At 40.5% G+C, this 15,714-nt stretch overlaps 1 protein-coding gene across 1 annotated transcript; it reads left to right on the top strand.

The window, feature by feature from the left end:
- Positions 1-7,197: 7,197 nt before the first annotated feature.
- Positions 7,198-10,676, top strand: LOC121891939 (interleukin-17C-like). The gene is made up of 3 exons (XM_042404690.1): positions 7,198-7,749; positions 8,480-8,724; positions 9,506-10,676. The coding sequence occupies exons 2-3, from the start codon at positions 8,558-8,560 to the stop codon at positions 9,732-9,734; spliced, it is 396 nt and encodes a 131-aa protein (XP_042260624.1). The 5' UTR covers positions 7,198-7,749; positions 8,480-8,557; the 3' UTR covers positions 9,735-10,676.
- The last annotated feature ends 5,038 nt before the right edge of the window (positions 10,677-15,714 follow it).

Raw genomic sequence — 15,714 nt, 5'->3', positions numbered from 1 at the left:
AGAGGAAAGACGAGAGAGGAGAGGGAAGAGAAGAGAAGGAAAGGAAAGAAGAAAGGACTAGACAGGGAAGGAGAAAAGAGTGGGAGAAAGGGAAGGATGAGAGATAAAGGGATGAGGAGAGGAAAGGTGAGAAGACGAGAGGAGAGGAAGGGAGGATTAGACAGGAGAGGGAGTAATGAAGAGAACGAGAGGATAGAAAAGGAAAAAGAGAGGGGGTATACAGGGATAAGTGGAAAAGACAGAAAAGAAAAGAAAAAGAGAGGGGGGATGAAAAAGAAACAGGAGAGAGGGAAGAAAGGAAGAAGAGAAAAAAGGAAAAAGAAAGGAAGGGAGAACACCTACAATGAGAGGAGAGGAAAAAGAAGAAGAGATGAGGGGAAAAAAGTGAGGAAAACAAGAGGAGAAGAAAGAAAATGAAATAGAAGACAGGAGAGGAGGTGAGATGAAAGAAGGAGAGAAAAAGATAGAAAGGAAAACAGGCAAGAAAGAGAAGAAAGAAAAAGAAAAGAGAGGAGAGAAAATAAAGAGATGGAGAGGGAAAAGAGACGACAGAAGAGGAGATGGTAACGAGGAGAAACAAGGAGAAATGAGAGATGAGAGGAACAAATTATACATGATGAGAGAGAGTGGGAGGAAATGAAAGGAGAGACGTGTGGACGAGGAGAGGAGAGGAAAAGAAGAGAGGAGATATACAGAGGTGATGAGAGGAAAGAAGAGTAAAGGAAACAAGGATAGAGGAGAAAAAAGGAAAGGAAATAAGGATAGAAAAGAGGAAAGAAAACAATGATAGAGGAGAGGAAAGGAAATAAGGATAGAGTGAAGGCAAGGAAACAAGGGTAGAAGAGAGGAAAGGAGACAAAGATAGAAGTGAAGAAAGGAAACAAGAATAGAGGAGAAAAAAGGAAAGGAAATAAGGATAGAAGAGAGGAAAGGAAACAATGACAGAGGAGAGGAAATGAAATAAGGATAGAGTGAAGGAAAGGAAACAAGGGCAGAAGAGAGGAAAGGAAATGAGGACAGAGGGGAGGAAAGGAGATGAGAGTAAACAAGGATAGAGGAAAGGAAAGGAAACAAGGATAGAGGAAAGGGGAGCAAACAACAAAAAGGTGAGTAGATGATAAAAAAGAGATATACAGGGACCATGAGAGGAGAGGAAAAGGAGACAGAATACGAGAGGAGAGAGGAAAAAAGTTTATAGAGAAGAAACAGAGAGGAGGTGAGAAAGAAAGAGAGGAGTAGAGATTATATTGGGAGGAAATGACAGAAAGCTAGAGTTAGCTCCGATGCTTTAGACTTTTGAGTGGTCATCAATCAATTCCAATTTACCCTGAGATGAGTGGAGAGAGTGAGAAACCCTTTATTGAATCACTCGTCGGTGCTCTTAATTTAGCCGCCTGGCACTGAGCGATGACATGTAGGCAGATCAACCAGAATCCGCCTCTGACGTGGTTACATCTCTCCTGCTTCTGAATGCAGCCCACCACATAACAGAGCAGGCTGGGACACTCACACGCCTTTTATATCGGCTTCAGAGGTAGACAACCTCTTAAATCAGACATCACAACCCCCCCCCCCCCCCCCTGCCTGGGTGACATGAATCCAAGCGGGGAAGTAATCCCATGATGCCACAGCCTGTAGGCACACTTAACAACAGATCAGGGACAGTGGATTTACAGTACAACTGCCCTCCCACTGTAGCTGGCACTGCCAAGTTGGATAAACATCAACAGGTTTCCACAGGGAGCATTCACACCGGCATGTTCAGAGCCGTTTATTCAACCTAAAGAGCATTCAGGGGTTTAGGTTGGCGAGAATAATTTGTTCTTGATGCTAGAATATTCACACTTCACCGACAATTGCATTAAGGATTGTTAGGTGATAATGAAGGGCTCACTAACAGGATAAAAGGACCCAGACTAAAAACCAAATGACGTCAATGTCCATCTAAGCCTCCTCGAGTAAACAAACAAGCCGAAGAACAGTGAAGCAGTGCATCGTTTCAGTCTACGTCAGTCGCTGGGACGAAGGAAGTATACAGTATGAATGAGACTGTCCTCCCAAGAAAAACAACACGACTAAAAATGACAACGTTTGAGCGACAGATGCCATCAAGCAACCGTAGTAATTCTGACCTGGAGCAGGAGGGTTGGATGGAAGCATTAACCCCGACAGTGGACTTTACCACAGGAGACCGCTGTTCGTTTCGTCTTTCCAACTGCGAGTCGGGGGGTTGTTCCCTAACCTTAACCCTGTGGTTATTATCGTAGCCAAGACAATGAAGATGGCCTAACTATAAGGACCCAGTGTTAATCCTGTGTCCCTGTGTTAATTGTTCATTTATCTCTTATTATATGCCAAATATATGTCAAAAAAAGAGTATTTTTACATCTAAATCCCTGTTTTTTCTCTTGCTGTGAAATGGTTTCAAATGTATGATGACTCACCCTGCACTCAGGGGGCATTTACAAAAGTTAATCCAATCAAATGTGACTTTGGGTTAGTAGCTAGCCACATCAGTTATATAAAACTGCACTTCACCGTTTGTGGGTCACATTAGCCAACAGAGCAATATGGAGAGAGAGATAGGAAGAGATGTATGTTTGAGTATCAGTGGGCAATCATTTCCACAACAATGTGGCTGATGTCTAATTCATTCATCTCTCCCTCGTCCTTCTCCTGATCTAACAACAGGTGAAGGAGGTGGAGCTAACAGTCCTCTGCAGCTCCGCATCACGCTTAACTCTAAGCCCCGTCCACATGTTAGCAGTCCAATCAAATGTGAAGCATTTCATTTAAATCCCTCTCAAACCGTAAATTCAGACAGGAAGATTCTTAATCATTCATTCATTCATAATTTCACTCTTCTTTCTCCCTCTCTCTCTCTCGGCTCGGTTAGTTGCGTCACTTCTAGTTAACAAATCAAATTTCGCCATGATCCCTAAACAGCCAATCACGGCCTAGCTGTCAAACTTTAAAACCGTTTCCCTCTCTGTCGCTGTAAGCTGTCATTTCAGGCAATAATCGCATCCACCTCCACCCCATTCACCTCCTCAGCCGCAACACCGGAGCTCGCTCTTCGCCTCTCCATCCCCGATCATCATTCTTCTGCCCAACCTCACGTTCCCCCAAGTCTCCAGGAGCCGATACCACACCACCACGATCCACGCCTCTCCATCACCGCCACCAGTGTCTAGACTCCATCGGGGGGTTATCCTGTTCATGCTTTCATCGCCCCCTCCATATTCAGCCATATCACGATGGAGTCTAATCGCCAAAGACTTTTACATTCATTATCATGCTGTTCAATAAACACCATTCACTACGTAAAACTGAGTCTCTCCTGATTGAAAGAACTGTACGCCGCTCAAATATTCTGTTTCACTTCACAAATTTGTCACAGTACAGAAGCTAAAGATGCTTCTTTAAGGAAGTACTAACTTTAACCCACACCACGTTTCTCAAACCTTAACAAAGCAACCATTTTAACCCAAACCATGATCTTTCCCTAAACCTAACCAGGTGGTTTTTGTGGTTAAACCTAACCAGACCTTAACTACAGAGTTGTCAAATCATAAAACATCATTATTAGGGCCTGAGCCCCAAAAGGGCGAAGACCCTATTGTATTTCGTGTGTTTCTTTCTTTCTTTATTATCTCGCCACTTAAACCCTAAATTTGACCCCCTAAACATGCTCAAAAACTCACCAAATTTGGCACGCACATCAGGTCTGGTGAAAAATTTGATAAAATGTTACAAAAAAGAGCGCCACCTATGTAACGAATATGGCTGCCACAGCCCGTAGGAATGTCGTAGAGACATCGAACCAAAACTCAATTATTCGTCTCATCAAGACCTACAAATCAGTTACTGACACTCCTGACCTAAATCCAACAGAAAGTCCGCAATATGCCCATCAAAGTTCGACTTTGCGCCAATTTTGGACCCCCAAGAAACGCTATCTCCTCCTAGGGTGTTAATGGTATCGGCTTCAAACTTGAATACATGACTTATCACACTGTGCTGAACAAAAGTTGTTAAAAACTTTGTAATAACTCGAACAGTTTACATATTGTAAGCCCTGAAAGTTAGAGTGCCACATCACACCTTACAATGTAAAGCAATGGGGAGGCAATCTCTAGGCATGGACTTTGTGTCAAACAAATGGTTCTGATGTCTAAACTATAAGTCTGACCACTTTGAAACCTGTATCAATGTATTTGTGACGAAATTTCCTACAAAAATGTGATTTTTAATGTAGGATTTGGCCAAAGTCATGGGATTTATGAGGATATTTCACAAGAAGACTACTCCAAATCCTGCTCTCCAACTGAGAGGGAGAAGGAGGGAAGACAGGCAGGGGATGGGTAAAGTCAGACCTGTCAACCCAGGTCTGAAAACATCTACATGCTTGTGACAGAAGCCCTTGGACTGTGCCATGCCCCGAACAGTAAAGGATAGAAAACACATATAAATTCAAGATTTGTAGGTAAAAGTTTTGTGACTCATTTAAAGTTCAAATGAAGTTTGTATCTAAAACTATGTGGAAGCAGTAAATGTTCAAAAAGGTGTGGGTTCGCTCACACTCTCCATTCAAATATATGAGTATTTCTCTGTGTCCAGCTGCAGGTACTTATTGTCTCTACACACCTGACAGTACACATGTCAATCAAACTTTGACCAGGTCATGTGGGTTAAAAGTCTTTACTTTTCTAAAAATAGATTTGATGAAAATTAGGAAGTGAATTTCTTTTACACATAAACTCATCAAAAGTTTTCAATTTATTTATTGGAATTCAAGTGAAAGGGCAAGACAGACATGTCTCACCCTGCAGAAAAATCTCATCCTCATACCATTGAGATTTGATGCTTCGCCATGACAAGTTGCTATAACTTTATTGTAAATGCTCCAGTCTGCACCAAACTTTACATGTTTGATAAGAGTCCCGGCCTGAACACGTCTACATGACAATATTCCATCAGTGATGCAAACTGGCTGAATAGCGCCCCCTACGAAATTTCAGCAAAGCAGCCCTAGCAGCAGGCAAAATAGTGGACAAAGGAAGTGATGTTTATCTCCTTCTTGCACTGTCTGAAAACAGCCCGGGTCTGAAGACATCTACATGGCCGTGACAGAAGACCTTCGATTGCGTCGTGGCCCGACATGCGTGGAGGCGCGAGGGCCCGGTCATTGCTGCTTGCAGCTTTAATTTGAAGGACTTGTTGGTATGAAAACATACCTGAGGGGAGTATGGATGTATACTGTATATGATACGCTTATTACGCTTATTACTAATAACAACTAGAAGTCAGATACCCGATGACCTGACCACAGCTTCTAAACAAACTTAAATTCAACTTATTGAATTTTTCTTCCAGAACGATAGCAACATACTGAATAACTTAATAAAATCCAAATTGCATGTAATGTTTACCCATGGATGTATTACAGGAACTGGGTACCGGACTCAAAGATGGCGCCCATCCTCTCGAATGAAAATTGCTCATAGACCAAAAATGTTTTCTAGCTTCCATGTTGTGCAGCCCACTGAATACGTGCAGCAGTGTTTTTCCTGCGGGCCCACAGACTTTACATTGGGATGACATCACACACACAACACTTTTCTAAGCTCTATGGAAGTTTTACAATTATAAAACCTTAATGGATTAAAACTCTTTGTGTTTTTGTTCTCCTGGTTTCCTGTGTTATACTTCTGTTGGTCATTTGGTTTTGCTCGTTCATATCATTTGGGTTTTTGGTTTGAAGGACTGCCTTGCATTATTGGTTAGTTTTTGGTGTTGTGTACTGGGGTTTATATTCATGTGTATTCTTGGGCGGTTTAATGTAGTAGCTGAGTTGTATTGACAGTGTGTTATCTGGGTTTTGGTTTTCAGTTCGCGTTTCCCTTCTGTGTTCCTGCACTCCTCCTCAGCCTGTTTTTTCCCTCCACAACTGCCCTGCACCGTGTTCATTAGCCCTGCCCTGCTCAGTGTTTTCCCTCAGCTTGCCTGTTACCTTCATACCTGCCTGCATCAGTCTCGTCAGCCCTGTCCTGCTTCCCAGCCAATCAACTCCCAGCCAGCCCTTGTGTCTCGTCACCTGCTCCCTGTTCTCCCCATTATTAGTTCTGTCTGTATTTAAGTCTTGGTTTGTTCTGTTGAGTCGAGTTTCTGTTCTGTTCAGTCCAGTCAGGTCTGGTCTGGTCTTGTCAGGTTAGTCGTGTCTTATTTTCTGCTCAGCCAGTTTTTTGGGGGTTTTTTTGCCTGCATGAGCCTCAGCGTAAAGAAGGTTTTATTCAGCTCTGCTTCCTTGTCTCTGTATTTGGGTCCACCTGCTCCGTGACCCATAATAACTCAAACAGGAGGAAATAGTGCATTTGTTGGGGACTATTTTCAGCAGTGGATTAATCTATATTCAAGTGAGTATTTCTGGCAGCAGGACAGTGTGTGTGGGATTGATTGAAAATAAACTACAGCATGTGTTCATGGTAATGAAGGAACATGTCACTCAGTGCAGCAGTGCTGCTCGTTGAGGTGTTTTTAATAGTTTTCGGACAACAATGGAGCTTTACAGCACAGAGGAATAAGATATACGACAGACAGCACTTTGCAGATCAGTTAATTGCTGGTTTTGATCTTTTCTTATTGTCTACAAAAAGAAAAATATAGACCAGACCTCTCCTTTTAAAAGACTGTATGCTTTTCTGTGAGTTGAGGGAATTCATCATCTCTTTATGAAACTCTAATTACTCAAATTTACTTTCCTACTTCATGAAAAGTTGACGTCATGAAGAAGTGTGGTTTCATCTGACAGCAACAACCTTTTGATTTGTGAGCAAAACTCTACTTGAGTCGAGTCTGTTGTTTTGTTTTGTGGAGGAGAAATATGAGCAACTCAAACCTTTATTAATCCCATAATTACCTTCAGGGCAATTCCACTAAACTCATCCTGTTAATAGGCTCAGAAGGCAGCCAAACTGGTACAGCGCTCATGAAGTTGACTCTATAGTTTGTTGTCTGGGAATATATTTCTAATTTTCTCTCCAAAATGTTGAGGAGACTGATCCTTGTACTGGTTTCCACCTACTACATCTCTCCAGGTGTGTTTGATTTTTATGTTGCGTTTTGTATCTCTCTGTATCTCTCTTATTTATACAGTTTCTTCCTGCTCGCAGTCATCCAATAGCAGGATGTCTTTACAGTACACAAATGTACACATGTGTATATACTCTACATAACCACTTATATGTATATAAAGTAGCTCATTACATTACCCATTCAATATTTATTCAACACTCTCTGCACTCTTACACACCTTTTACATGTTAAACAGTTTCTGTAAACTGTTTAACATGTATATATTTACATAAACCACAGTCAGATTTCTTGTATTCATGAACATACTTGGCCAATAAAGCTGACTTTACAAAAATATGAAGCCTCCAAATGTCCCTTTTTGGAAATCTGCCCGGACTTTTTCATGTATAAATCACCATAGACGTGTCACACTGTGTGCTATCTTCTTCAAATGTGAGGCAGGTATTTAGTTTGCAGCCACATTCTGCCCTCGACCTTTACAGACATAACCGCAGGCAGTTATTTAGGCTGAAAACATTTTTATTTTAAGCAGACAAAATTTCTAAAATTTTTACTGACTTCAAAGACCAGCTGCTCTGTTTCTGTATCGGCTGAAGTGTTTCTGACACTCCTCATGAGAAACTTTGGGAGGTTTCTTTCCTGGGAATTGCCAAGGTATGCATACAGTCACTTTTCAGAAGCCACAGGCATTTTTGTTTCCTACTTTAATTCCTTAGTGATGAGGCAACTTTAACCTGTGTATTTATTTTTGTGCTGGTAACATCATCAGGGCGGTGGCAGTGTTTTCTGCCGTTCCCACAGCATGTTTGCATGTCAACAGTGATAGTGATAGTGAATATCATATGACAAGGGAGAGAGTGCAAAGGCAGTTTTACTGTAAAGATGTTTAGACTTTAACACACAGTCTACTATCATAAAGTGTTTTTAGTTAAATAAATGAGTTCAAAAAGTAATGAGATGAATTTTGAAGTTGTTTATCTTCCCAGTCAGATATCAGTGATATGGAGACAAAACACAACACCCACCAGGAGGTGGGATTAGATGTCGAGGCAATGATTCAGTAAAAGGAAATACTCGTTTTAGCATTTGCCCAAACAAACACACACAGCTGGGTGCACAAGACTTCATACAGACACTGTGTATATATAGGGTTCAATGGAGCAGTTGGTATCAGTCAAACCTGTCCAAGTTCAAGATGACGTGGGTCAGTCTGCAAATGGTAATTCTGACTGTGCATCAGACAGCACACACTTTGATTTACATACTTCACTTCACAGATTGCAGCTGTGTTTCCTTCATGCGTGGATCTGGATGGAGCTTTGGACAGATTCTCCACAGTGGGACTTTTTTTTTTTAAAAATGTTTTGTTTTTACATGTTTATAGATCTCCCTCAGCTTGCTGCTGTTCCTCAACAACCAGGTTTCTACCAGCACAGCTGCCAGGAGCCCCAGGTGCATCAGCATGAAAGCATTTAACAACGGTGTTGGAAACTTTTGGAGACTGTACTGGAACAAGTTAAGTGTCTCCAAAAACCTGCTGTCACTGCAGTCCACACGCACGTGCGAGCAGGTGGCCAAAGAGATGCACGGCGAGCAGAACAACCGGGCCCTGTCCCCGTGGGAATACAGGTGAGGCACAACATGCAGCTGTGGAGGCCACAGAGGGACAAAAATGCTCCTTAATCTCACGACTCAACAGGTATCACTTATTATCACAACAGGTGGTGGAGGGAGTATTCAGATCCTTTACCTAAGTAAAGATACCAATACAGCAATGTAAAAAATCTCTATTAGTACATAAATATTATCACTAAAATGTAGTTAAAGTATTAAAGTAAAAGTAGCATAGCACTTTCAAATCTCCAATCCAACTGTCAGTGGTGGAGGTGCATTGTGAGTAATGTAGGTGCCAAGTTCTGACAAGGAATTAAAAAAAGAGGACATCTCTGGTTCTGCTGCATCGATTTTAATCCTTTGTTAAAAAGCTGTTTTTGCTTCTGACAACAGATTAGAAAAAATGTGATCCTATCTTTCAAATAATACCTTTATTCATATATATATATATATATATATATACATATAACATTTTCACTACATGATGATCGTGGCCAAAAGAATTCACAATAACGATATTATCTATCTATAGAAAATCTGAAAAAAAAATTTAATCAGTCAAATCATCTTTAACTTTGTTTATTTTTCTGGCAAATGAATTACACTCAAAATACGAGTGTAGGGAGGTGGAGACTGTACAAAGGCTTACAAAAAGAACAATTACTATTAGTTACACCGTTTAGTTTTAATACTTACAGACTGAGAGAACAGAAAAGAAATGCTGGTGCAACAGAAACTTAATGTGACGAACTCATTGTGATTAGTTGCTGTATTGATCGCTGATTGTCTCCTTCAGCATAGACCGAGACGACAGCAGGTTCCCTCATGAGATCGCCGTTGCAAAGTGCCTCTGCAAGGGCTGCATCATCAACCGGAGAGAAAACCATAGCTACAACTCTGTGCCTGTGCGTGCTCCACTGACGGTGCTGATGAAGACTCCGTGCCCGAGTGACCCAGATAAATATGTGCTCAGAAAGAATGTTATAGTGATCTATGTGGCCTGCACTTGTGTTTCACCCATGTAAACTACAGATGAGGCTGAAATTATTGGTACCTCTCTCTCTCTCATGGCGCCAGTTTTATCTTCTTTTTGGCAGCTGTCATTCTCATTTTAATTTGATTTTTCATTATATATTGTATATAGCGGCTTACCCGGGAGCTGCTGCGGCCATTCCTTTCTTTTGTCGTTATCGTTTGCTTATTCTCAGCTTTGCTTAGTTTAGTTAATTCATTTGGTTTTTTTTTACTTCATAGCTTATATAATGATTCATATTAATAATATTGTTTTCCTAGGTTATTTTGTTGATTTGTTTTTCTTTTTTTTTTGTTGTACAAGTACAGGGCTTTCGTTTTTATGCCCTGTAATGAATATTGTTTGGTATTGTGTTTGTGTTTATTTAGTTTAGTTTTGTTTGTTGGTTTATTCTTTTCTCTTTTTTTCTTGTTTTGTTGCACCGCTGGCAGGAATCGGTGTTCAGAGTTTCAACATTAGGGCAACTGTATGGTGGTTTTGTTTATTTGGTTGAACACTTTATTGATTTTTGTATCCCTTTTTATTTTTTTCGGGAGCTGAGCGCCCACGGTGGTGGAGTTGGTGACTGTAGGTGATGGTTCCTTCTTTTTCCTGTGTGTTGTGTTTAACTGAGCGTCCCTGAGTTTGACCCTTCACCAGTGTGTGTGTGTGTGTGGATGTGGATGTGTGTACACGTGTGATTCGGGGTGACTCTCTCCTGGTCACCTCTCCTACCTCCCCTCCACTGGTAAGCCTCGGCCCTGAATAATTCCACTGCCCTTCTTTTTAACACCTGTGTGGTCAGTACGCTTAATAATTGTGTTTGTTTTTTTTTACTAAATTTTGATATTGTTAAAATAAAGAATTGATGGTTGGAACCACGTCTCTCACTTCTTGGTGTAACGAACCTGATTGCCTTTTTGGGTTATTGGTACTGATCTGAGGTAACATTTGTCCCTGGGTAAAACCCCCAGGCTGGCGTAGTTGGATTCTTGTGGTTGCACTGTTTCGTGCCCTTCATACCTATTCTCTTGCCACATATTATTACTATTAACATATGTATATAGTGAGATTGATTCAACTTGCCCAGAGTGGGTTCAAAACTTGAGTTGTCATGTAATTTTATGCACACGTGCAGCATACATGTTTCAGTCATGTTTAAACTAAAGCTTCTCTTCTGCTTTTGTATTATCCCCAACAAGTGGAATAGGTTTGGAGTATTTGGAAAGCTTGCTGTCCACGCTCCAGTTTTACCAGGTTGTCATTGATCAGGAGATACAAACTTTAGTTTATATGCATCAGTATGTTTGACTCCTTAGACAAGTACTTTAAGCTGTTTTGTTTTCACAAAGCAGTCCCTTCCAACCACAAGAAAGACGGCACACCGGCGTGACGACGTGCGGCAAGTCACGTTGACAGACGGACCGCTTTGTGGGACCGTGTCTACACAACTGTCCAAAAGAACATAAAGCAACAGGAAGACTGCAGGTATGTTGAGATGTCATGTTCTTCAAGTCCTTGTGAATGTCTATGATGTGAACAGACAGATTCTAAGTATGCACAACATAGTTGTTGAAAGAAAACATTCCTGTCACACTCATGGACTGCACCTCACACTGATGTTACTGCTGTGGTAAGAACCTATTAATTAGTCACTGAAAACAGACAGTAAGTTAGAGGTTATCATTAAATTTTGTATGAAATCCTGCAAATTTAAGTAAGGTGAAATTTTTAACAAGTCTGTTCTATTTACATATCTCCATCTGTCTTAAACATATAAACACTAAAAATAAGGAACACTTATTACTTTTTTACATATATGTTTTCCAGGTTCTCAGGCTACAGTAGCCACCAGGGGTCCGTTTCACAAAGCAGGTTTAGTGAAAACTCAGGGTCTGTTAACCCTGAAATGAGGGAAACTCTGAGTTTTCCGTTTCAAAAAGGGAGGTAACTCAAACCAGAGAAAGAGGGATAACTCTAGCCTGTTTCACAGAGAGGGGTAACTTAAGCTCTCGGTCAGTTACCGTAGTAACAGACTCTATGAACCTAACCTGGTCGGGACCAGGTTTTTCTCAATGAACCTCGAGTTTCTCTCAGTCTCCGCCCTCTTTCAGAGCCAAACACTCCATTTGATTTCCTCATTCATTCAGTCAGCAGGCGAGTTTTGGCGTAGCCTAGTTCTGCCGTCTGTCATTTAAAAAAATCATTTAAAAAAATCAGAGTCAGTATATTAGAAGTCCATTAGGCACAGTAGGTGGCGACTTTTTCACTAACATGGCATGTCCTTTTGATAACGATCCCGTGGATGAAGGTGCAGCATTACTGCGCAGAGAATTAAATATTCGTTGAGAGATGGTTATCAGACCGCGCATAGATGTTCTAGCATTTCCAGACAATTATCTTTTTGAGCGGTACCGTTTCACGTCACAGTCCATCATCTACATACACAACCTAATCCGTCCTTACATTTGCAACATTACTAATCGTAATCAATTCTCTCACATCCCAGCAGATATTGCATGTTGCGCTGCGTTTCTTTGCAAACGGAAGTTTTTTGTACAGTGTCGGGGCCAGCCACTGGCCTTCCTAAATTCTGGCTTAGGGCCAGCTCCTCTGCCTCCGTTAGAGGTGGCGGTGCTGGACCACCACCCGTTTTACGGACATCTGCCTTCTTTCTGTTGGCTGAGTAGAAGTCTGTGTTAATTTAAATAGGATTAATTATTTAACAGAACATGATGTAGATGAGAAGACATTTATGTGTGTGAAACCAGCATTATGTTGGGGATAAAACAACTGCACAGTCAAACAGCCACTTAATATTTACTTTACAATGTAAAACATGATCAAAGTGAGGTACCCCCATGAGATTATGCCGAGGTCTCACCTGTTTGAACAATGTTTTTATATTTTATCCTAAACTGCTGCCAAGTGCGCTTCTCCCTCGCGGGATTGGACCTAAATAAAATAAATTAATAGGCGACCAATCAAGCAGTTTTCCTCTGTAATATTATTGTGATTGCAAAGGACTACATTTAAACTTAGGCATTGACCCGAGCAGCGATGTTCTCCCACGCCGTCTCCCTCTCTTTTGCAGCTGCAGCGGTGTTGCACTTCTTTTTGAAAACATGTTCAAACTCGCCGTATTATCGCATTAAGATTTCTAATTCTGGTGGGGCGAAAAACGCAGCCCTCCTCTTCCCCGTTGCCATGGTGACTCGTTGAATCGGGGCTCCATTGATGCTGGCTTTTTATAGTTGTGGTGCACGCGCTTAACTCCAGGTGAAACTACTCCGAGTTGAATAAACTGACTCAAATCAGCTGTTCTGGAACCGGAAACTCAGAGTTTCTTATCTCAGAGTAGATCAACTCAGAGTTCAGGATTAGACTCAGAGTTTGTTGAACCTGCTTTGTGAAACGGACCCCAGGAGTGTTGCTGTGGGCAACACCGCATCCTCTCGTGGAGTTTCTCTCTTTTCATGAATCTGAAACAAATTCCATCTATGCAGATCCTGATGACGCCACCTATCTCCCCAGCGTGTCAGAATTAGATGACACCGCCAGTGAACAGTAAGTTAACTTGTTGTAGATCTTTGTTAATCAGAGATCATAGGAATAATCTATTTGTCAATATTATTTGATTTGATGCATTTATATTCTAATGTGAGAATTTTATTTCATGTTAATTCACTATGAATGTGAGAAATTACAAATAATACACTTTGTAACAAGTCTTTTTTGTCACCTGTGGTTTTCTTTGTCAACAGAGCACCAACTGAGACACCGTAGGACACAACAAAGTACTTGGTGTACGAGGATTGCCTGCTTGACCTTTTTAAAATCTGCCCCAACAGCTGAAGAGTCTGCAAAGTAAACACACTTGTAAAAGGGACTTTCCTTTCTGTGACCCAGAAGTGTCTGCACCAGAGTTGCTTATTTACTAGAGAATGGAAGAGTCATCCCCTTCTGGGCAGCTCTCCAGCAGGAAATCTGCAACTATCAGGTTCTTATTTTGTCCAGACTTGCTTGAGAGACTGAAACGTAGATAAACTGTATCTCTTGGCGGTGACATGAGAGCTAACAGTCCAGGCCATTGTGGGAAATATGACTCATACTCCAGGATGGATCTCAGCACAAACAACATTGTTGATATCCAGCTCGTACGGGTAAATAGGTTATAAAAAATATAAAATGTGCTCAGTAGTAATAATAAATTACTTTCTTGATTGCATTAGTGCAACTATGTCACTGGGGACCAGGTTGTGTCCAAGTATGTATCATTTATTACAATAGAAAACCCTGCAACAGGGAAACTGTTGTGACATTTGGAGTAATTAAATTTTTGAGTTTTGAAGACTGTACTTAAAAGACATTTTATGTCTGTTTATGTTCCATAAAGCAATGAAGTGGGAAAGTGTCTGTATGAAAAAGGAAGAGCTGATCCGGAGTGTGGAATTTCTTCAGAGTTATGGTGTCAAAGTGGCTTCCCTGGTGACGGACCAACACACCCGGGCTCAAAAGTTTATCTGGGAACAGAAACCAGACATTGAACTGTAGCCATCACTGAGCCATGGAGGAGGCATGAAACATTATTCAGAGTTACAGAAAGCACTTGACTGCAGTTATTGCCTCCAAAAGGCTGTGCTACAAAATATTAAGTTAAGTGTACCGATATTTTTGGCCATTTTCATTTGTTTTATTGTGTTAATATGTTAAGTTGTAAATCAAAAGCAAAGTTTCAGTCATATTCAATGTGAAATAAAGAATTATGGATACCATATTCTTCTGTCAGTTTCAATTTAATACAGAGAAAATTTAGTTTTTTAAATTTTTTTTTAAAAAAGGTGGAAGGGTACCAACGTTTTCGGCCACATCTGTAAATGATCTAAGAAACTATTCTAATCATACACGCACATTGGCACTGCATCAACCAAGTTAACAGCATAATAATAACAAAAGAATCCATCTTGTAGCATGGGGTGATACTAATATATTTCTGTATGACCTATTATGGTGTCATTAGTTAGTTAGCTGGCTAGTTAGTTAGTTATCAGTTTCATGTTTCTTTGTAGATGTTTTATGGTGATTTCAAAGGTGCCACAGAGGGCCAAAATGACACCACAACTTTTAGATTCTGTTCAGGTGGTTTACTCCATTTGTGTATACAGTGATGGTAGATCAGAAGTTACGCTAGCAACTCTAAGGATGGTAATATCTGTTGGTCAGTTCATTACTGTGGTCCAGACTGAAATATCTCAATAACTAGAGTGTCATTTTATAAAGATATTTATGGTCCCCAGAGACAAAAATTCAACCTATGTAACTTTTTTCCTCACCTTGCCTAGAGTTCATATATCACATAGTTATTAAGGTTGAAAGACCATCTGGTTTAACTCTGAAGCTCAAGTTGTAAAGAAAAGAGACAAGGAGATGCATACCCACAACAGCAACAAAATGCTCTTTACTACACAACACTTGTCACCTACATTTTTTAGATTAGTAGTTTGCACTTACTGATCAATGTGAAATAATATGACCAAAAAGCTAGCTAACAGCTAGCAGCTAAAAGTGAACAAAGGAAAAGAAAAGGAAAGATAGACATTTTCAGGAAATATGCTTATTCACTTTCTTGCCAAAAGTTAGATAACACTTTCATGTACAGTAAATATGAAGCTACAGCTAAGAGACACTTAGCTTAGCTTAGCATAAAGAATGGATACTGTTAGCCTGGCTCTGTCCAAATTTAACAAAACCCACCAACCAGCATCTCTAAAGCTCACTAATTCATAATCAAATAACCTTATTGGCCAAGTATGCAGACACAAGGATTCTGACTCCAGGTCTCATTAGCTCCTAATAAACAGATATGGACATACAGCTAAACAAAGATAGCAAGCCAAAAAAGTGTAAGCACATAACCCTCCATAAAAGCACAACCTGTTTTTTTTACACTTTTATTTTTGTACAGATTAAACAAACAGGTCATAACATCTTAA

The sequence above is a fragment of the Thunnus maccoyii genome, chromosome 1 (assembly GCF_910596095.1).
Source record: "Thunnus maccoyii chromosome 1, fThuMac1.1, whole genome shotgun sequence".
Lineage (NCBI taxonomy): Eukaryota > Metazoa > Chordata > Actinopteri > Scombriformes > Scombridae > Thunnus > Thunnus maccoyii.
This window is presented reverse-complemented; position numbering and strand designations above follow the sequence as displayed.